Here is a 24,035-nt window from a genome sequence, read left to right on the forward strand (position 1 = left end):
AAGTTGTAGAGAATCCTTCCACGATCATCGTGGTAACTTCCGTTTTCTGATTCCGTCAACGATCGGCGAAGAAATCTAGAGAGAGAGAGAGAGAGAGTTTAGAGAGAGAGAGAGAGAGAGAGAGAGAGAGAGAGAGAGAGAGAGAGATAAACTTGAAGTAACTTAATGAAGAAGTAAAGGAAATTTCCTTTTATAGCCCTTTGACCTGGCCCAATTTCCTTGACGAAATGGAACCTTCATCGACGAATCTTTCACTGATTTTGTCGACGAATCGGTGGCCTTGTCGACGAAATCTAATATTTCCATTTCCCAGACCTCTCGGCTTCTCCTCGTCGACGAAATCTGGCCTCGTCGACGAATTCCGCCGAATTCCCAATTTGTCCCCCTCTTTTTATTTAAACGCATTTATCACGGTTCGGGTTCTTACATGACATATAATTTTTACATGGAAAACATCTTCAAATCAAAGGGTAAAAACCCTAGAACTTGAGAGTGCACTCAAAAACTTCACTATGATCCAAGTTGGGTACAAGATCACAACTTTCAACTATCACAATGAGTACATAACTCTATTTTTAGCTAACAATAAGAGATTTTAAAAATCAAAGAGGAAAAGTAATAAAATTTACTAAAAAAATGTGGTTATTGTTCAAACCTGTTATCTAACGCTATAGTGATTGGACGACCAATCCAACCGTTCAAGAACGGCGTCTATAGGCCCTCTATCTACTGACAAAAAAAAAAAAAATAGTTCGATTGGACCACAAATGACTCTCCAATCGTCGGTTGATCAAAATTGCATACTAATGCAAAAGCTTAGATTTTCTCTTTTGCTCTCTCCCTCTTTCTGCCATACACTCTCTCTCACTTACAAAGAAATTCTGTAGTCATCAACCCTCATTTTCTTTGCTTAAATGAGGTGTAAAAAAGGTCTCTAAATAAGCCCAATAAAGAGACAAAGAAAATGAGCTAAAGGGTTGAATGGGTTTCTCCACATAGCTAGGAGGGATACACAAACCCAATATGTCTTCCCCTTTCTTCTTCTTCTTCTTTTTTTTTTTTTTTTTAAAAAAAATTTCTTTTGAATCAAACTTAAGCAAATCACTTGAAAACCAAAATAAATATGAAAAAAATAGTCAAAATTATGAAAAATTAATAAAATATAGAAATAAAGAAAATGAAAAATAAATATTATTTTATTTTTGGGAAGATTAAAAATCCAAAAAATAGAAGAAAGGCATTAAAAATTTCTAAAAATAAAAGAAAATACCCAAAAAAAATAAAAAATGGTACAAAATTTTTTAAAAGGGGGTCAAATTTTAGAAATAATTTTAAAAATGACAAAAAAATCTAAAAATAAAAAAAAAATCATGAAAATTTCACACAAATCTTGAAAAATCTCATAAAAATACCAAAAAAGTCAAAAAAAAATCATGAAAAAATTGTGTAAGATTTTTAACACTTTAGGACCTCCTTTTTTTTTTTTTTTTTTATATATATGCTTTTTGAACTTTGAAATCTCTACTATTATCTTAGTTAGTTTATGCTTAATTTTCTTTTATAGCATATTTTTAATATATGCCATGCATGTTGTATGATTTCTTGTCTTGCATGTGCATGTGCATATGTGCACACACCCATATGAGAAAATTTTCAAATATGAGGTTAGTTAAGTCTCAACATCTCGTAAAGGGTAGACGATCTCCTAAAGCTTAATTATTGCAATTTCGTGTTCGCATTTAATAATTGTCTGTTTAATACTTTTTTTTTTTTGCATCTGTGGTTGAGCATAAAACAACTTAATTTAGTCACTTGTATGTATTTTTTGTTTCTCTATGTATTTGTGTGTTTTCGTCATTAAACTAAATGGACATTTCGTAATGAACCTTCTTCTGAAACTTGAGGTTTATGTCTTCACATGCCTTTGATAATTTGGAAGTGAGGGAGGTTTTTATCCTATATATGCAAGGCCTTCCAATATTTAAAGATGAGGTAAATAACACACAAGAATGAAAAAAATTACACAAGTACTCAATAAAGAATAAGTCCTCTTAGGGATCTTAGGGGTTATATCCGTGCATACCTTTGAGAATTTTGAGGTGAGGGTAGCTTCTATCTTGTGCATAACTATTGAGTATTAAAAAAGCTTGGTAATTGAGGTGAAGGTAGTCTTAATCACTTGATTTCACAGATAATTCTAGGCTAATCATGTACCTTTCAAAATTTTTTTGTATGTTATATTCTCTTGTATAGGTAGGGGACATGGAAAGGGATTAAAGTCATTGTTGACTCTAGGAAGTTCTTTATTTGGAAAAGGTGGACTTAGTAACATAGTTGCTGAAAACCCAACAAATTCTAGAAATCCAATTCAACGTCCACATGATAAACCTTACTTTGAGGATTTCTTGACAGCAGAAGATGTGAATATGGAAGCTAATACATTTAGGCAAAATCATGCAAGTTCTTTAGGTTTTTTTTTTTTTTTTGAATATATTAAATTTAAATTTTTAAAAATTATTACTATTATTAAGAAAGTTTCATGTTTTGTTATTATATATTTTATTGAATGTATAGGACTTGGAAAGGACATTGCGAAAACCTTCACTTTGGAAGTATCATCATTTAGTAATAATGAACTTTGTATTATGGTCTATAATAATCAAATGAGTATTGTGGTTTAAGTGTTTGCTTTATATTATTTGGAGGATGGTAAGTAAATGTCTTAACCTAGCTATATGCCAAAAGATTTTTATGAAGGTTTATAGAGCAGATAAATTGTTTGTACTTGCTTTATTAGCATTATACAACAGTGAGCAAAATCTATCATCGAGAGATTGCTATAGTGCACATATTATTGGTTATCATTATTTCTCTCATAAGTCTGGTGAATTTATAACATAATTTTGTTATGATATCTCACAAATACTTTATAGGATTGTAACTTGTTTTGTTTTTTTATTCAATACAAATTCCATTGGATCTAGGAATCACTTAGGTTTTTGCTTTCTTTCATCATTTCACTAATTGGATTTATTTCCTTTAGAAGATTGATCTGCCTTTTTTTAGCTTTTATGCAGAATACATATTTTTATCAGTTTAATTTAAAGTCGCAAGGAGTAGCTATCTGTGAGTAACGATACCTGGTTGTGATATACAGTCAAAAAAAATGTAACTAGTTTAAATAAATGCTAATATAGCCAACATAACAATGGCGTCAATGCATGATCTTCTTAGTCAGGATGGAGCCACTGGAAGCACAGACGAGCTTGGTTGTTTTTGAGAGGGATTTGTCATCATTTGAAAGGAAAATAATGAGTTTCAAGAATTAGAGAAAAGCATTATACTTTGACTTGGGTACAACTAAACAAATTGATAAAAAGAGTGTAAAATTCTTTTTTTTTTTTATTAAATCTTTATATGTTGAGGTAGACAAAAATTTTGTTTAAATTACGTTGTGATTGTAAATATTCTTACATTAGACTATGCAATATACTTTTAATTCAATAAATTGAAATTTTGGTTTAAATATTGTAGACACCCCATTTTTATTTGGGCTCAATATAACAAAAGTTTTATCAGTATTATTATTATTATTATTATTATTATTATTATTATTATTATTGTTGTTGTTGTTGTTATTACTTTACTATTATTATTATTATGATTATTATTAGTATTATTATTATTATAATTATTATTATTATTATTATTATTATTATAAAGATAAAAAAAAAAAGGAGAAGATAAGAAGCTGGAGGGGGTGGAAACCCTAGGGATTCCTGCGCCCCCCATTCTTCTATAAAAGAAAACAAGGGTGAGCCTCTCACACACAGTCGGGGGCGGGGGTGGGGGCGGAGAGACACACAGAAAAAGGCCCAGCCGAGCCAACCTCCCTGCTCCGTCGCTCGCCGTCACAACCACCACATCCCCCACATATCTCAACGTCTCCGTCCCTCTCTCCCATTTCTTCACAACAGCCAACTCAGACACCACATTTGTAATGACCCAAAAAATTAAATAATTAGGAAATATAACAAATAAAATGAATTAATGAATAATAAGGGAAAAGAAAGGATTTTTAGAAGGAACAACACACCTCATCGACGAATGTCCTAGTCCTCGTCGACGAGTGTCCTTCTAAAGCTCGTCGATGAACACTAGTTCCTCGTCAATGGAGGAATCTCGAGAGAGAGTATTATTGGAATTCTGAATTTCATCGACAAATATATGTTCTCGTCGACGAAGTCTCTACAGTGCCTCGTCAACAAACCCACGTGTCTTGTTGACGAAACCCTGTTTATAAATAGATTGTTCTTCATTTTCAGCATGAAATTTACAAACTCTATCTCTCTCCTCTCTCTCTCTCTCTCTCTCAAAACAGTCCTCCAGCCTTCTCTCTTCGATTTCGAGCCAAATTTGACTCGGTTTGACGATCCGGAACTACCAAGAGGTTCGTAGGATCATTCTTTGTAAGGTTATAGGAGCTGATCGTTGGTTTGAGGGGTTTGAGAAACATCCCAAAATCAGGGTAAGTGAATTATTTTGGGATTTTTTTAAGGAATAATGTTATTTGGAGCCTAGAAAATAGTAAATAAGTATTTTTCTTAAGATTTGAGTAAATTGAAATTTATTTTAATTAAGTTAGGATTTTTTATCCAGGGTCCAAGTGAACGTTGTGTGGGTATCGGTTCGGGGATCCTACAGGCGTAGACCGAAAGTCAAATAAGGGGGAAATTTTATGTATTAAATCAGGTTTTTCATGAATTAAAATGGATTATGTGTTATTTATTTATATATATTTTTATGTGGATTTAAAATGCCAACCATGTTAAAATATGTTTTTTGAGTTTAGGAATGATTATATAGCTATGTATATATGAAAGTAAATGAATGAAAGTGAAATGTATTTTTTGGGAAATTATGTAAGAAATGAAATGTATTTTTTAGCATATAAATGTTAAATGTGGGTTGACCTATTTTACAGGAATGTGTATGAAATTACTGTTAAATTGCGTGGCATGAGATTCTATGCAAATATATGTATTAAATGTATGAAATGCAGGTTAAGTAAGTAAAGTATTGAGAATAACATATGATATGGACAATGTTGTCTGTGTATATTAAATGCAGCCATGTAAATGTAAAACAACTGAAAGAAAACCATGTTAGCAGATTCTAGCGCATTTCTATGTGGACTAACTGATGATGGCTAAAGACCAGCTGTAGTATGAAGGAATGAAATGAAAATGTTGTGTAATAAAATGACAATGGAATGACAATGCAATGAAATGAAATGACAAATGTGAAAGAGTCACTTAAAGTAAAACAAAATGTAAAGTTAAGTTATGAACATGAATAAATGTGTATGAATGTATAATGATAGAAAGGAATGATGTATTATGATATTAGAAGTATGTATGTACGTAAAACATGTTATGATTGGGCGAGGCGTACTTTTCGCCTGAGGGCTTGCTGAGTAAGGCGACTGCACTAGTAGTTTCAGATATGACAGTAGTTGCACAACGTACTAGCGTAGAGGGAACATACTTGTATGGGCAGGTAGAATTCCCTATACTTAGGGCCTTTACTGGTAAACTATTGTTGAATGCGTGAGTACGAGATCAAGTTAGCACTTGAGGGCTTTCTGAGTAAGGTGAGTATCCTAATATGCTTTAGTTGTGACCTTAGGGTTACCTAAGTATCAAAGTAGGTAATCACCCCTATCCTTAAGTAATCTCATGAGTTAAATCTTTGTATGTGATTGGTAGGTTCAGAAAATGATTTTAGAGCTATGTTAATGATTTGCAAATGTATTAAAATAATGTCTATATATCTCATGTTGGCCACAAGCTATTTCAATATGTATGTTTCTTCCCTTATTGAGATGTGTCTCACTCGAATATGATTATTTTTTTTTAGGACATCTTCAAGGTCAAGTTTAGGGAGCTCGAAGATATTTAGTATTTTGAGGAATATAAAGAAACAGGGTATATGTTGATGACATTTTGGATGTATATATTTATATTTTATGTGTCGCGACGTCCCGGACCTTGCCCACAGAGAACCAACTCTCCGACGAAAATGTGGGTTCGGCTACGAACGGGGAAAAATGAATTTGAATTTTGAAAAAGATATTTTCGTGGAAAAACAATGTGTGATGGAGTCGCCACTAACCTTTTGAAGTGCGGTTAGAATACTTGAATGCTACCTAGTCAGGGGTAGAATCGATCTGCATCACCAGAGTCAGGCTCGGGAGTATGATTAAGCAGGGGGAAGGTATTAGCACCCCCTACGCGCCTGTTCTTACGAACGATACCAAATTAATAAAAAATTATCCCCAAAATAAATCTAATAAGTCTGTCGAAATTATTCCCTTTCAAAAATCAGAAGAACGGAAATATTATATAGGTATTCCCTCAAAACCGGGACAATCCAATACTTCGAAGAGTCCACGCCCTTGGTTGCAATTATCGGGAAGGAAAACCAAGAAAATAGAATACAAAATACTCTCCCAGAGGTTTTGAAAGCTGTAGGTTTTTCTAAGTAGGAAAAAACTATTATAGGAGGTTTTTGAAGTTTGTTCGGAATGAAAATGATTTTTGTACCTAAAAAAATATTTTTATGATTTTTCCTAAGTGTAAAAACATTTTTTGTGATTTTTGTGATTTTTCCCAAACTTCAAAATACACAAAACAAAACCATGAAAATCGAAGTATGATTAAAATCCAACGGGACTCCAAAATTCAAAAATTCAACAGGATTCGATCAGATGCTCCCATTCGGGATTCAAGTCAATTTTTCATTTGCCGGGTCTCCTCAAGGTAGGCTAGTTAAAATTGGGGTGTCGACATTATGTTTTATGTCGTTTTATGTCTAAGGATGTTGAGAGATGAATAATTTTGGAGATGTATGTATTTATGGAAATGCAAGTGATAGATAAATTTTATGGATTTTTAGATAAGAAATAGCAAACTCTAACATTATAGAATGTTGGTATTATGGAACTATATATATGGAGATTATGATTATGTTTTTCACTACGTGTGTATGTAAGGAATTATGAATTATCAAGATACTATCAGGTATAGTGCACCACTCGAGTTTAAGGTTCCAGGCGTTACAACATCCCCCTTATATCTCAGCATCTCCGTCCCTCTGTCCCGTCCCTTCACCACAGCCAACTCAGCCACCCTCAACCTCACAGCTCGCTCTCTTGCGTCCTCACTGCCGGAGTTGTAGCCACACACAGCAGGAGCGACCCAGCCTCATCAGCGTCCTCACCAACTCCGACCACCCTCTGCAACGCTCGCTGCACAGCCGAACAACTCCAGCCCGTCTTCGCCGTCGCCGTCGTCATACCAGCCCCGCCATCGCAGTCGAGCACTCATGGTTCTCCCATCGCTGGCAGACACTAGCGTCCTCACCAACTCCGGCCACCCTTTGCGTCTCTGCCTCTGCAACCACCCGAGGTTGTTGCTGTCGACAACCCCGCCCGAGACACCCAACACAACAGCCAAGCCCCACTAGCAGCCACGACCATCACCAAAAACCCCAGACGGCCAAACCCCAGCCTCCCTACTCGCTCCTCCACGCGGACAACCCTCACTCGCTGCAACAGCAGCGGCCTCACACACAATGGACGACTGCACAGCCTCCATTCTCCCTCTCCTACAGTCCTACTCACCACAACCCCCTGCTCCATTCCCAACCTGCAGCTCCTGATTGCCCCAGCCAACCGACACAACCACCACACATCACCGTAGCGGCAGCAACTCCTCAACCACGGCAGCAGCTCCCTACAGTCCAGCTGGCAACCGTGAGCCACACAGCAGCCCCTCCTAACCTCTCTCTGTAGACACAGAAAGCCGCAGCAAGATGTCATCACCGCCACTCACCATCACCGCCGTTCTCAGGTCTCCGCACCACACAACTCAACTCCGGCAACACCCACAGCCTCACGAGAAGAGAGCTGCAGCACCACCATCGCAAGCCCTCGGCGACTCCCCACTTCTTGCGACTCCGAGTCTCCAACCTGCCATCAACTTCTCCGGCCACAGTCAGCACCATCACGGCCGTCTACTTTGAACACAGCCTTCCCACCCTCCGGTAACTTACCTGCACCCACCATGAACACACACCCACACACACAGAAAGCTCACACATGCTCACTGCACATATAAACACACAGTGCACATAAATGTATATATATATATATATATATTATTGTTTATTATTTATTTATTTCTTGTATATGATTGAATTTTTATTTTTTCGTATTTATAATATTGTTGTAGAATTTTTAATGCTATAATATTTATTTTAATAATTTTAAGTAACATTATATATTTAATTTAGTATTTTAGGTAGCTATGTATATTTAGTACTAAAGCATTTTAAGTAATATTATATATATTTATTATTATTATGATACTTTTAGTAAGTTAATATACAAGGTATTATTTATTATGGTAAGTTTAGTATTTTAGGTAATATTATATATTTGGTGTTTTGGTATCATGCTATTATATTATATATTTAGTATATAGAGTATTATGTTAATTTTTTATTTATTATAGTATTTGTAGATATTTATTATTATTATTATGATTATATTTATTACGGTATGTTTGGTATTTTAGTTCATAGTATATATTCAGTTTTATGGTATAGTGGTATGTTTAGAATCTTAATAAATATCATGTATTTATATCTAGTATTTTGTAATGTACTAGTTTTAGTATTTTAGTTTGTATTATATATATATTGATTAATATGTATTGTGGTATTCTAATATTCTAGTTTATTGTTATTATTATTTTTTATCTTTACCATTATGTTTAAATTATTATGTTTATTATCCAAAACCTCCTGGAATATTATCGTTCATACTTAGAAAAATCCTATAAATTTCAAAAAATCCTAGGAGTATATTTTCTTAACCTATTTTCTCGATTTTCGTCCTTATGATTGTAATTAAAAAATGTACAAGCTTTTTAAACTTCACGTACCTTCAGTTATGAGGGAATATATATATACATATATATATATATATATATATATATTTATATATATCTATATATATTATGTATATTCTTATATGATTTATTTATTTATTTCACATGCATATTTGTAAATTCACTAAAAGGGAGCAATTTTAAAGATTTTTTAAATTTACTTAGGGATAATTTTATAATTAATTAGGTACCATTCGTAAGAACGGGCGCGTAAGGGATGCTCGTACCTTCCCCTTGCGTAACCGAATTCTCGACCTCAGCTTTAGTAACGTATATCGAATCTACCCTTAATTGGGCAGTAATTTAGTGTTCTAACCACACTAAAAGGTTAGTGGCAACTCTATTCCCATTTTCCCCAAAAATTTAAGCCATAATTTTTTATTTCGCTGACCCCAGGGCACATGTATATTTATATAAGCATATATATATATAGTTCTTGTATATATAGGCCATATGATTTACAGGAATTATTTGCGTTACAAGACTTGCATTTAAGCTTTTTGTAGTAAATTATTTTGTTGCTAAAAGGTATTTGAATTATTATTTGTTTTAACGAAGAGAAAATGATCAACGTTATTATAAATGCAACAACTATAAATTTAAAAACATTAACAATGAGAAACATCATTGTTAATGTATAATGAACTAGTCGTTATTTTTGTACATTGATGACATATTCATTTTTGCCGTTGTTAATTAATAATGATGATTTTTGTAAACTTGATGCTAAGAATTTTAAACAGCGAAGCCTATAACAACCAGGGATGATAATATTTTATAGCATTGTCAAAGTTTTTTTACAACGATAATACACTTACTAACAATCATTTTACCTAATGTTAGAAAGCATTTTTCTTGCAGTGCTATGAACATGCACACATATTAATTAGTTTGAAAATCAAGTCAAATTTTGTACAAAATTATATAAATATTTTGAACTGAACAATACATAATTACATTATCCACGTAGGAATTCAAATTATAATATGAATTACATACTCGCAATATATTTTTTAAATGCAATAAATTAAATAGCTTTGTTATTGTTATAATTAATAAGATTGGAAATTTAATTGGATTGATGGATTAAGTGGTATACTCATCTAAGCATCTACTAAAGGGTTCTAAATAGGTCATCCATTTATGATCCATATAATCATCTTTTATTTCTAATGAGTATGGGTAGGTTAAAAGGTAAGATGGATAATTGCCACCACTAGACTTACAAGTGGAAGGTTCCACGTGGAGGTCTAAGGAGCTTGTAGGCATGCGCAAAACCTTCTAGTACATTTGAGTCAGGGCGTAGTGTAATTGTATTATCGATCATATAAGGTATTTTAAAATTTTTTATATGAGAGACTATACATATTGTACAGGATTTCGTAAAATACACATGTTATCAAATTACGTAAATTTACTATTTCTCTATTTTTTTATAAAAATTTTACTGGATATAGAGATAACGTGATGGACTTATTTCACAAACTTATGGCTTCATTGAGTGCCGCCTGAAGTGTTGGAATGTTTCATTATCGATGACAAAGAAAAAGTCCAAAGCCATTTTGTAAGAGTTTTTTCTTGTTTTATTCCTTTCTTTTCTAAATATATTAAATAATACCTTTTCTGGGAAAATATTTCCCGGAATAACTCTGACGTAATCTCGCTACTTGGAGTAGCGAGATTTAAACAAATCTCGCTATTTGAAGTAGCGAGATTTAAGCAAATCTCGCTATTTGAAGTAGCGAGATTTAAGCAAATCTCACTATTTGAAGTAGCGAGATTTGCTACGTGTCATTATCATAAAAAATTTGAACTTTATTTTAAATTACCAATTTTAATTGTACCTGAAATTAATATATATTGACACAACAAATATTATTTAGAGTTTGACACAACAAATATTATTGACACAACATATATACACTGATAGTTTGTTAAAGGGACAGAAAATATAACGTTCAAAAATATTATTCATTTTTAAAAAAATATTTAAAAATAATAATATATATTTAGAGTTTGAAATTTAAATTATGAATATGATTTTTATGTATTTGAACAAAAAATAAATATTTTTTTTATAATTTTACCCAAATTTAAATTTGACTCTCGAATTCAAATTCCCAAATATAATTTTTTATTTTAATTATTAACTGATTTTTTTAGGATCGATGAATAGAAAAAATCAAAGTAAAAAGTTGATTCTTTTTAAGAAACAAAAAAAAAAAGTGTGTTGGTTTTTTTGAGGTTAAATATTCTTAAGTCAAAGATTTGTGTAATTAATGTATTTATTTGTGGATTCTAATTATGTGGGATACTCTTTCTAAGACTACTTCTTAGGTGTTTCCACTTATTATTTTGTTCAATTAATAAAAAAAAAAATGAGAAGATTAAGATATGATAATTATGTATACATTTATTATTCAAAGTAAAGATAGATTATCTTTACTATAAGAGATGAGAAAAAAAAAATGTTAAAGACTTGCTTAGTTGTGGAAGATATTTTTTTTTTGTAATATTTAAAATTTTAAAAAGTTATAAAAATTTAGCTTTTTTTTAAAAAAATATTTTGAATATACATATAAAAAAGGTATAAAATTGGGTGTAAATACCCAGAAAATATAGTAAATAAAAGAAATTGGAAAAAATAGATTTTTGACCAAGAAAAGAGAAAAATCAGTGACGATTTTCTGGAGAGGAGAGAAAACCGATGACAGTTTTGGGGATTTGTCACGGGATGGTAAATAAAAACCATTTCAAACTCTAAATAATTCTCTTTACATTTTGTTAATTTATTATTTATTAAATATAATTCCACCTAATTATCAACAAGACATTCAAATTAGGTTCATTTGTTAGCAATTTTTAAAAATTAAATTGTGGTATCCAAAATAATATGTGAATCGCTTTAATTTAAAATTTTAAATAGAAGATAGTGCTTTTGAGATTTAGTGAAAAATATAAAAATATATATTTTAAAATTTTGAGATTTGTTCTAAAAAATATATATTTATCTTTATATTTAATATGAAAATATATATTTTAAAAAAATTCTTCTGCGTAATAATTTGAGAAATAATTTATTACGCAGAATAATTTATTTTCCAATTTATCATTTTTTTAAAAATATATTAAATAATATATTTTTTATGAAAATGACACGTGACAAATCTCACTACTTCAAATAGCTAGATTTGATTACGTTAGGATTATTTTGAAAAATATTTTCTCAAAAAAAGATATTATTTAATATATTTAAAAAATAAAGGATTAAAACCGAAAAAACTCCATTTTGTAAAGGAAAATTTGTTGGTGGACAAAGACTAGCAACGCATGTATACTACGGCGTTGCCATTTCTGTCTACTTACGAGTATGACATCAAGAAAAACGTAATGTTGACAAGCTCCTAATCTTCAGTTGCTGACAATGTCTTTAAGCGCCTGTTTGGCATCCGAGAGAATAGAGATTTCTCATTTCTGTCCACTTGAGATCTCCTAGTATATCCGCATATATATCTTTCTAATAATATTTTCTATTATTATTGTTGCTGGCTTTGTTTTTATTATTTATTATATTAATAATATTATTATAAGCGATGGAATTTGAATTTAAATTTAAAGACTGAATTTTATTGAGTTTTGTGCGAAATTGAAATTTCATATAGATTGATTCATGCGAGATTGAATGCTCAATCACACGCGCATGGAAATTACACAATAGCGAATCCCTCCGAATTAGGTAATACGAAATTTTTCAGAGCAGCCAGCAGTACCTTTCCTTTGGATGGCTCAATCACCTCCGCACAGTGATACCCTCCCTCCTCAAACTGCTTCGCCACGGCCACCCCCTTCCCCTCCGCCACCTTCGCAAACTCAACCTGCCGGTCGATCAACAGATCCCCGCTGCAGCCTGTCACCATGACCCTCCATCCCAGCCGCCCGATCTGCTCCAAGAGATGGCACCCACCTCCACTCGTCACATTACAAAACTCGTGATCCCGATCGGCGCCCTCCGGCAACGCCTGATCCCACATCAGATCCGTAACCCACAACGGCAAAACGGCGTCGTTCATCAGTCTCAGCTCCGACCCGCTCCTTCCAATCCCACCGAAGAATGGTTGGTGCAGTATCAGCCCTCCGATCCTCAACGGCGAAAGGTCTTCCTCCACTACGCGCAGCCCCGCCCAGTACGCCATGTTTCCGCCCGCGCTGCTCCCCATGAGGAAACAGTTGGAAAAATCGGCGTGCTCTTTCAGCCACTGATCGTCCGTGAACCTGATCCAGTGCAGAGCCTCCACAGCGTCGTCGTAGGCCGCCGGCAAACGGTGCTTCGGCGAGAGGCGGTACTCGACGGAGACGACCATGGCGGGGAGTTCGGCGGCGATGGTGGCGCAAAAATTGTGGAACTCCGTCGTGGCTGCGCTGCAGATGATAAACCCGCCGCCGTGGAAGTAAACCACGAGAGGCAGTTTGCCGGCTCCGACGGAGGAAGAGGACTGGACTGATCGGCGGGGGAGGAAAATTCGGAGCCAGGTGCCGTTGGATTCGTTGATGGTAACGTCTGTGGTGAGGACTGGAGTGTCGGAGGTGGGATCAGGTGCGGCGGGGGTGTGGGTGAATGGTGCATCCCAAGTTATCGTGCCGTCGGGCTTGCGGACCATCTTGAGGATCAAGCATTCGGCTTGATCAAGGTCAAGGGTGAGATTAGCCGGTACCGTCTCATCTGCCATGCTTGCGGACCACCTTGAGGATGTAGCTATGGAATGCTCTCCGAACTAAAACGAAAAAATATATATAAAAGAAAGAACTACATGCTGGAAAGGACAGAAGAAAGAAAGATGGAATGGCGTGGGCGGCTGTGCTGACGCCGACTAGAATTTATGAAATTAATATTAATAAAAAATTTAATTTATTAGTTATTATTCTTATCTTTTTATAAAAGTTATGTAATGATAAATTAATCACTCCCTCTCTCTCTCTTCTTCCATGACCTTTTCTTTCTTTCAAATCTCTAACCCATCTCTCTTTCTCCTTGTTTTTGCATATCTCCATAGGTGCTCATGGTGGTAGAGAGCATTAAGATCCCGCCCTATCTCCTAGGTCCAAAGGTAACCCCTCCCTAATCTCTCTCTCATTTTCTTAAACTTCTCTTCCTTTCCCTTTTTTTTTTTTTTTTGAATTTTCTAGGACATTTATTTTGTTTTCCTACGAGCCATATTGAGGGTTAGAGGTTGGTTGACCTAGGCATTAACCTAGGGTTAGGCTGGTCAAGGTTAAGGTTAAGGTTAAGTCTGGGTTGGGTTAGTTTGAGTTAGGTTGACCTCAGGTTTAAGTTAGGTTGGGTTAGTCAGGTTAGGCCTAGGTTTAGGCTTAGGTTAAGTTAAGTTTGGGTTGGGCCTTAGGACTAGCTGATCTTGGGCTTAGTTTAATTAGGTTTCTCTTATGCATGGGCTTAAATTTATGTTCGATTGGGTTCAAACCAGGCCAGGTTGAGTCAGGCCCAATTGGGCTATGGACTTAGGGTTTTGGTTCAATGAAGTCAAATGGGCTGAACCTAATAAGTTTTTATTGGACCTACTTAATTAATTTGAAAGTTTGGCCTTTAAATTGGTTTGAGACTTTAATTGGATCAAGACCAACTAGGCATTGGGATATTTAATCGGGCTTGAGTTGGGTTTTGGGCTAGGCTGAGCTTATTGGGCCATTGAGCCTATAGAGGTTTTAAATTAAATTGGGCTATGGGTAGCTTGCGTGGGCTTAAATCAACTGAGCCTGCGGGTATATGTGTATTGGGCTAGGATTTTAAGTGAAATTGGGTTTGGGCCAAAGTCTAAGACTAAGTGGGTTCATGTCAGGGTAAAAGGTTAATGGACTCAGGTCAAAGTTGGACCTAGATCTTGGGTCTTCAGATCGGCTGATTAGGATTCGAGTCAAGTTGACTCGGGTCTCTAGGTCGGATCTAGGATTATCAGGTATGGGTATTCGAATATGGGGTAACCACCTAATTATACGGGTGTTCCAAATTTGGGTCAAATACCCAAATCATGTTTGGTATATTCTAGAAAAATTATTTTTTATTCTGTTTGATTTTAAACACTAACTTCAGAATCCTAAGTTCAAAATTCAACATTGTTAGAAATAAAAAATTAATACAAAATTAATTGGTACCTACCTTTGTGCTTGAATTCCCTACTTTGCAATTTCTTCTTCCTTTTACCCGAGCCTCTTGGTCCCCTATCTTTCTTCACCTTCTCAATTTCAAACCTTCAGACTTCTCCTCCCGATCCTCTTACAAAATTTTTAGTGAGCAATTCCTCTATTTTTTATCTGTTTTCGTGTGTCTGAGTCCCCTACCCTTCTGAAGCCCACTATTTGTAAGCCTAGGGGATCACTCAATCAACACCTAATTTGATCAATCAAATTTAATTTGAATTGACTCACATGTTTAATTTACAATTCCCGCATATTCAATTACATATCTTCCTTTTGTGCTTACAAGTATGAAGTTTATGATCATTTTTTTTATTTCTTTCCTTTTCTGTTTTTTATTTTTAATGGAAAATTTTTAGTTTCCATTTTCATTTTTCTTGTATTTAAATTTTTTCTTATTAGTCTCTAATTTTAGTCCTTCTCTCTCTTTAATTAAATTATATATATAGATAGACATCGAAAAGCACGATTTTACATTTTCGTTTAATTAAATTATGTCATATAAAGAGAGTTTATATCATTCTCAAGAACGAAAACACAATATGGTTGATAGTACTAAAAAGTTATTAAATAAATAATAACAATGCACGAGCAATATATGTGCACACCGACCATATATAGGGTATAAGTTTTGGTTACTTGTCAATGGTAGGGGAGATGCATGTGTCATTATGCCATGGCCAAAATTGACCAAGTAATAATAATAACTAAAATTTATTAAAATAAATAAAATAATAATATGCTATTCATATAGGTTTTTGCTTAAAGGAGGTTTGGTTCGGAGTGGGGTAGGATCTAATTTTAAATGACTTTGGGAGGGCGAGAATATAATATTCGTAAAATTCTCTTATATCCCATTATTAATTTATTATAATAATATGGGAGAGACTTCCCCGCACCAACCCCCCTCGAGTTCAATTCACCCACCACTTGCTTGTCATAATAGATTTTGACTAAATGTGATTTTTGACTTTGATTATTATTATTATTATTATTAGGAAATTCCAATCCCCATTGCGTCACTTTGAATACTATGTTAAGATACCAAATTCGAGAGATGAAAGTTACGCGCTCATTGACGCACTCCTGATAATTCACTGAGTAAACTCTAAAGGGGAAATCAAACTCGTAATCTTAAAATTATCAAAGTTACAAATCGTCTTACCATTTGAGCCAACCTGATTAGATTTGATGATTATTATTATTGATCTCTTAGTTTTCAATATAATTAATTATATCTTTCTGTTTGGTGATCCTTTTGACCAATAGAAGTTAATAATAGAAGTAAACTTTTGTATTATTATGAATCATGACAACATTTATAGTAGAAAAGTAAACATGGTTTGCAAATATTTTGTACCTCCTTTAACAAATGCGCAAATATATATATATATATATATATATATATATATATATATTTGTATATGATATGTGCATCTTTAGCAGGTTATACATAATATATTTTCATGTGACTTGAATTTTATGTTGGATGAGATATTCTAATTATAAAAAATTTGGGATTTTTATTTTGTAATCTTAAGTTGGATAGTTGTTGAGAGGTGAAAGGGATTTGGAATTGTTTATCAAATTAAATTTATGTGCAAGTCAACTTTTAAGATGTAATGAAATGGTGATGGATTGTGGAGATGTACGGTGGAATGTGGAGGGAAGTAGCGGGTTGATTATAGGTGTTTGGTTTATCTTAAATAAGTACTTATTTTTAAAAAATAATTTTAATACTATTTTTTTGAAAAATAAACATTTTTTAAGAAAAGTAATTTTCTATAAGTATTTACATACAATCCCGAAATTTGCTAAAACATATAAGTTCAATCTTACAAGTCAAATCAAGAAGTCCTAGGGATGACTGTTTTATTAGAGCTCTTTCTCTAATGAGTTTTTTTTTTTTTTCCCTCATGATCATTTCCTCTGAGTCTGTTGTTGTCAACACTTTCAAGCTTCCTAGCAATGGCAACACTCCTCTTGTTGCCATCAATGTCAGTTCCCAACTTCCTTTGAAACTGACTCCTTCCAACTTCTTTTCTTAACGCACACAACTGACGTCATTTGTTGACCTTATAAGTCACGTCCGGTTTTGATAATGATAAATACTCATTATATCTAATGGATGTTTGAGGTTATGTGCAAGAACTAAAATTGACATATCTTAATGCACATAAAAGAAAGTGAAAAGTGAAGACCCAAATTTTTTTATGTTGTAATATATTTCATTTATATAAAGGGTATGTAATAGTAATTAGGGCTTTTGGTTTGTAATAATCTTACACACATCACATGCATGGCCTAATAAGTAAGTTCAAATCGAAACATAACCGAAACAGAACTTAGAAAAGACCCTAGGACACTCACACACTCACATGTATGTATTATACTTATAAATAGGGTGTTTGTAGGATGAAATAGGACCGAAATGCACAAAATGTGCACACTCAGTCTACCGGCACCTCACGTTCATTTTGGCCCCTATCAACCAAACCTGGTCCGAGTCAACTGGTTGACCACAGCCCGGTCGACCGAACTCCTGTAGTTCAATTGGCCTCGATCGACTGAACCTCCTAGGAAGTCAACAATTAGACCTCCTGGTCAACCGAGTTCCCACGTGTGGGAACCCAACGGTCTAGTTGACCGACCGGTCTAGTTCAAATTGACCCTGGTCAGCTGAATCTCACAAAATTTAAAAATCGCCCTTGGACATACATGTCCGGTCGACCGAACAGGCAATTCATTTTTTGCCCAGTCGACTGAACCCTAAGAACTTAGGTCGACCAAACTTGTCCTGGTCGACCGGTGCTCTCGGGTTGGACTTATTTTTTTATCAAGGTTAACTCGGTTAAATAGGGTTAAAATAATTAAATATCATTAAATCTTTTCTAATTATTCCAACCATGTCCTTAACAATTATATTTCAAGGGAAGTCTATAAATACCCCCTCATTTGGAATAATTAGTATAGGATTAAAAATCTTGATTAAAAGAAATTCTTTGAAATTCTCAAAATCCATAATACTCATATCTAAGCTCCATTCACTTATACTTACCTTCTACTATTGCCTAAATCCTTCGTAAGTTTGTTTTGAGTGATTGTTTGCTCTAAGAGGGTTTGCTCTCCTTTGGTTTGTGATTGTATGATATAACTTTTCTTGAGAGCTAAACCTAAAGTATTTTTAGGGGACTTTGTTAATAAGTCTATTCTAAGAAGACTTTGTTAGATCTTCTAAGATTGCACCTTCATTGCAACATCTTAAGAAGGTCGTATTTTATTTTGGTTGCAAAATCTTTTAAAAACATTTTCAAATATCTTGTGTGTTTACCTTGACAAACCTTTGAAATAATATTTGTTATATATATATATATATATATATTGTTTGACTAATGTCTTTGTTTGAGCACTTAGATTGAATACATATTGTGATACAAATATTATATTGATTGCACTCTCATGCACTAATTACATTGATTGCAAATATATTTGAGAGTTAATATATTAAACCACATTGAGCTTACTCATTATATCTTATTGGTGGTGTATGTGATTGCACGTAACTGGGTAAACATCTGCTTTACAAGAAAACATAATCACTGTACCAATTTCATTGATTGTGAACATACTGTTGTATTTCCAGGCACGGGCTTAAAGAGGGAGACTAGCCCTTTGAAATAGTTCCGGATTGGCTTAGACCTGGTTAGGAAAGTTAGGTGCACCATCCTGGTAAGGTGTAGGTTGAGGTTAGACCCGCTAATTGACCTAGTTGTAAAGGTTAAGGTCAGCCCTATGCTAATTGACCTGGTTGTAATTAGTGCCGCTCCACCCGTTAAGTGAGCCTTTAGTGGAATCTTCGGGCTTACGAGTTAAAGGCGGGGACGTAGACACAGTTGACCAAACCCCGATAACATATAGTGTGCCTTGTTTATATTTCTGCACTTTATATTTACCGCACATGTATGTTATAATGTGAATAATGTGTTTGATTTAAATTTCTAAACATCATATTATTGGCGCATTTGGAATTGCATAGAAAGACCTTAGGTTGTATTATACAGATATTTCAACCTAGGAGATAAATTTTAAAATTCCAATTCACCACCCCCCCTCTTGGGAATACACCAATTCTAACATCATTGTTCATTGGCTATGACCTCCACGGCTATCTTGATGGTACCACTGTATGTTCGTCACCAACCCTTTCTACCAGCACCTCCTCTGCCGGTTCATCTCCTACAGGTGTGTCCAATCCAGCTTTTTGGCGTTGGCTCAGGCAAGATAAGCTGATCCTTCACGTCATCCCTGCATCTTTCTTCGAATCGGTAATGCCGCTCATTGCTACTTCAACCACTGCTCATGATGCTTGGTCCAAGTTGCAACGATTGTATACCAATCGTTCACGTACTCGTGTTATGCAACTTAAGGAGGAGTTGACTCTTATTCAGCGAAAGTCTTGTTCAGTTTCGAAGTATCTCCATGCCATCAAGGTTTTAGCTAATAAACTTGGTGTGATTGACCCTCCCGTCTCAGCAGATAACATTACTCTGTATATCCTCAACGGTCTTGGTCCTGAATTCCATGAGGTTGTAGCACCTATTCGGGCACGTGAGACTTCTTTTACATTTGAGGAGCTTCATGACATGCTGGTTGGTCACGAAAGCTACTAGAGATGTGTTGAAGCTTCCAATTTCACCATGTTGCCACTGAAAACACCTCTTAGCGCCGCACTACCACTTCCACTTTCGACTACAACCAACATTTCAGCACTAGTTCCTATGGTTAGCGTTGCCCCAACTCTGGTTGCTATGATTGCAGAGGGCAGTTTGGTAAGCCCCTAATTATTTGTCAGCTATGTGACAAAGTGAGACACTCGACAAAGACTTGTCTCTTGGCTTCATGAGTGCAGTATGTAAATTATGCTGCTACTAACGGGTCCACCGACAAAAAGTGGCTTGTGGATTCTGTTGCTTCTCACAATATCACCTCTGATCTTGTCAATCTCTTGTTCATCGAAGTATGATGGCATAGATGAGGTCGTCATTAGCAATGGCTTAGGTTTGCGAGTCACACATCTTGGCTCTATGACTCTTCTCTCTTCAATTCCTCGAAGCCTTTTGCATTAACTAATATTCTTTTTGTGCCTAATATTTACAAGAACTTAATCTTCATTCATAATTTCACTTGTTCCAATAATGATGCTGGATTTCAGTATCTTTGGAGATGGCATATTAAGATTTCATGGCAGGGTTTGTGTACCGAATGATGCCGTGATTAAACGGTTCATTCTAGAGGAGGCACATCGTTCACTTTACACTATACATCTTGGTAGTACAAAAATGTACCAGGATTTGAGGGAATTTTTCTAGTGGTCTAACATGAAGAGAGATCACCCAGTTTGTAGAACAGTGCCTGACATGTCAGCGGATCAAAGAACATCACAGGCCGACAGGACCACTTCCGCCACTCGACGTCCTTGATTGGAAGTGGGAACATGTCTCGATGGATTTTGTTATGGGTTTCCCTGCGACGGTACATGGGCAGAATGCCATATGGGTTATAGTGGATCAGCTGACGAAGACTGCCCACTTTATTCCAATTAGAGTCAGTTGCTCTCTGAATAAGCTGGAAAAACTGTATGTGTAAGAGGTGGTATGACTCCATGGTGTCCCTATTTTTATTGTTTTAGATTAAGATCCGTGTTTTACATCTCGTTTCTGGAAGAGTTTACAGGATGCCTTGGGATTGCGACTAACATTCAGTACGTCTTTTCACCCACAGACGGATGGACAGTTGGAGAGGACTATTCAGACGTTAGAGGATATGTTGCGGGCTTGTGTACTAGATTTCAATGATAGTTGGATATGATATCTACTGCTTGTTGAATTTGCATATAACAACAGTTACCAGGCGAGCATAGAGATGACACCTTATGAGGATTTGTAAGGTCGTTGGTGTCGATCTCCATTATACTGGGATCAAGTAGGTGAGCGGCAGATACTGGGTGGTCAAGAAATAGTTCAGCGGACCTTTGCAAAGGTCGAATTGATCAGGGAAAGGATCAAAGCAGCTCAGAGTCGACAAAAGAGTTATACTGATACTCGTCGACGAGAGTTGGAATTCGAGGTAGGAGATATGGTATTCCTGAGAATTGTTCCGATGAAAGGGGTGATGAGGTTTGGGAAGAAGGGGAAGCTAAGTCCTCGGTATATCGGACCTTTTGAGATCCTGGAAAGGATAGGTTCGGTTGCTTATCGAGTGAATTTACCTCCAGTACTATTCAGAGTCCATGATGTATTTCACATGTCTGTACTGAGGAAGTACGTACCAGATCCATCACACATACTGAGTTACGAACCACTAGAGATCAGCGATGCCTTATCGTATGAGGAAGTACCAGTGCAGATATTGGATCGGAAGGTGCAGCAATTACGGACTAAGGAAATACCTCTCGTAAAGGTATTATGGCGTAACCATGCAGTGGAATAAGCTTTATGGGAATTAGAATCTGAAATACGCCAGAAGTACCCACAGTTATTTGATGGTATATAAGTATGTATAGTAGTGTAGATGGTATAGATTAAATGGTATAATATTTGGGAGAGTTTTGTTTATGTATGTAATCTTCCGAAGTATCTTTTTTGTAGTCATGGTATTCCTCCGCCATATATGAGGGTATGTAATGAATTTGCGTCAAAGTCGCTTTGTACGTGATTGTTGACTCTTTTGTAAAGCGGGATTATAAGAAAAGATTATGTTAGTAATGGTTAGTGAATTTCGCGAACAAAATTCTTATAAGGATAGGAGATTGTAGAGACCCAAACCTGTATAAGTTGGGTTCGTCGACGAAGGGGTCACGTTCATCGACGAAGTCCTTCAGAGCCTCGTCGACGAAATTCAGAGACTTGTCAATGAGCAAATACCGGGCGAGTTAGAGAAATATTTGAAACTTGGGCTCGGCGATGAAGGGATGGCTTCGTCGACGAGCTGTGTGGTGGATTCATTGACGAAGACGCCGCCTCGTCTACGAGTTTGACTTGCCTATAAATATCCATTTTGGTTGCTTAGAAGCTAAGTTTCTTCCCAAAAGCTCTCTTTCTCTCTCTCTCTCTCTCTCTCTCTCTCTCTCTCTCTCTCTCTCTAAGAATCTTTGTCGTTTGACGCCCGTTTCTAAAAACAAAAGTTCTTGCGGGGATCAAAGGAGGAAGTTCTACAACTTTAGCAAATCGGATCATTATTTTAAAGATTTTTGGTTTTCCCAAAAATCGGGGTAGAGATCTGATTTCAATTTCGATTGAATATTTGGATAGTAGTCGAAATTATAGTAAGATTATATTCTGTGGTTTTTAGGTTTTGAGGATCCTGGGTTGTCAGTTTGGATCGTTTTCATATGAAGTTTCGTTTCGAGTTTAAGGTAAGGGGAAATTGATTACAACAACATTTTTGGAAAACTAAACCGCTAAAAAACTAATTGATACTTATACGTATGATTTAACTGCTTATTTGTTAAATTATAAGTAGAAATGTCGATTTTACGATTTTTTTGATTTTTGGTAAAAATGAGGATTTTGGCGTATGATCTCCAAATCTTACGAAAATCACTTATTTGCATTTATATTGTAATAGGAGATGGTTGAATTCTTTACTTTTCGTTTTAAATGATGTTTACTGGATTTCTATCATTAGAGGATTTTTTGGACTAAACTCGTGTGATATATGTTGAAATGGAAATGTATGAATTTTCTATACTATTGATATAGATTATGGGAACAGAGTTCCAATTTATTATACTAAGTATGTGGAAAATAGAGGCCGGTGATACACCGAACTGTATCAGTAAAACAAAAGGGGTAAACTGAGTGGATAGGCACTGGTTTGAATGTGATTATCTGAAATTGTGAAAATATTGGAATTGCACAGGTTACTATATTTTGCTATAAATTGTATATATGATACTGGAACCACAACTTGTGACCAAAAGAAGTTGATAGAAACTTTAGTAAGAGGGGTTGAAAGATACTCCAGTTCGGGGGTTGAAATAAACCCATAGGACTAGGTACTGATGCTGGCAGTACAGTGCAACCATACATGAGAAATCAGTATGGGTACGTTAGATGGTCGACCTGCGAGGAGTTAGTAAGCTGCTGGTAAAAATAAACCAAGGGGCAGTCGGACTATAAAAGATGCTCAACTTTGTCTGTACGAATAGGACACTGTCAAAGGCAATGAGTGCATAACCTGTGCCACGGGGTAAACAGGCAAATTGTTATATCAAGCTGGAGGTGTTCTAATAATCATATGCATGATTTAAATACTTGATGTGCAGATAAATGTTATATGTTACAATATTATAAACAAATGTTTCAAACGTATGAGTTTTTATGAAAATGTGCATATATGCAGTCACACACTGTTATAACACTTTCTTCCTTACTAAGAAGTGTCTCACCCTATAATACAACCTTTATTTTCAAGTCTATCAGTACGTTGGTCCTAGTAGATAAAAGGACTGGGGAGATTGTATTTTGGTTTAACTTACGAAAGCATTCGAATCATGTATTAAACTTAGATGAAGGTCCTTTCTCGAGGATTGTAATAACAAGATTTATTCTATATTTGGATTTATGTAATTGAGGATGTATTAGTAAGCTCTGGTATAAGTCTAGTAGAAATTCCAATGAATGTTTATGTTTTTCCGCAACATTTACATTGTAATTATGTATGGTTTACACCCGTAGGTCCCTGTTTAGGGCGGGTTGTCTATGTATCTTGAATAGGTACAGGTATTTTGTAATTGGGTTAACGGTGCTGGTC

General features: G+C 35.1%; 1 protein-coding gene across 1 annotated transcript; it reads right to left on the bottom strand.

The window, feature by feature from the left end:
* Positions 1 to 12,613: 12,613 nt before the first annotated feature.
* On the bottom strand, positions 12,614 to 13,843 carry LOC131146876 (probable carboxylesterase 120). Its single transcript, XM_058096710.1, has one exon. It carries the CDS (start codon positions 13,739 to 13,741, stop codon positions 12,722 to 12,724), a length of 1,020 nt encoding a protein of 339 aa, XP_057952693.1. The 5' UTR covers positions 13,742 to 13,843; the 3' UTR covers positions 12,614 to 12,721.
* Between the last annotated feature and the right edge of the window lie 10,192 nt (positions 13,844 to 24,035).

Source organism: Malania oleifera, chromosome 13, assembly GCF_029873635.1.
Source record: "Malania oleifera isolate guangnan ecotype guangnan chromosome 13, ASM2987363v1, whole genome shotgun sequence".
NCBI lineage: Eukaryota > Viridiplantae > Streptophyta > Magnoliopsida > Santalales > Ximeniaceae > Malania > Malania oleifera.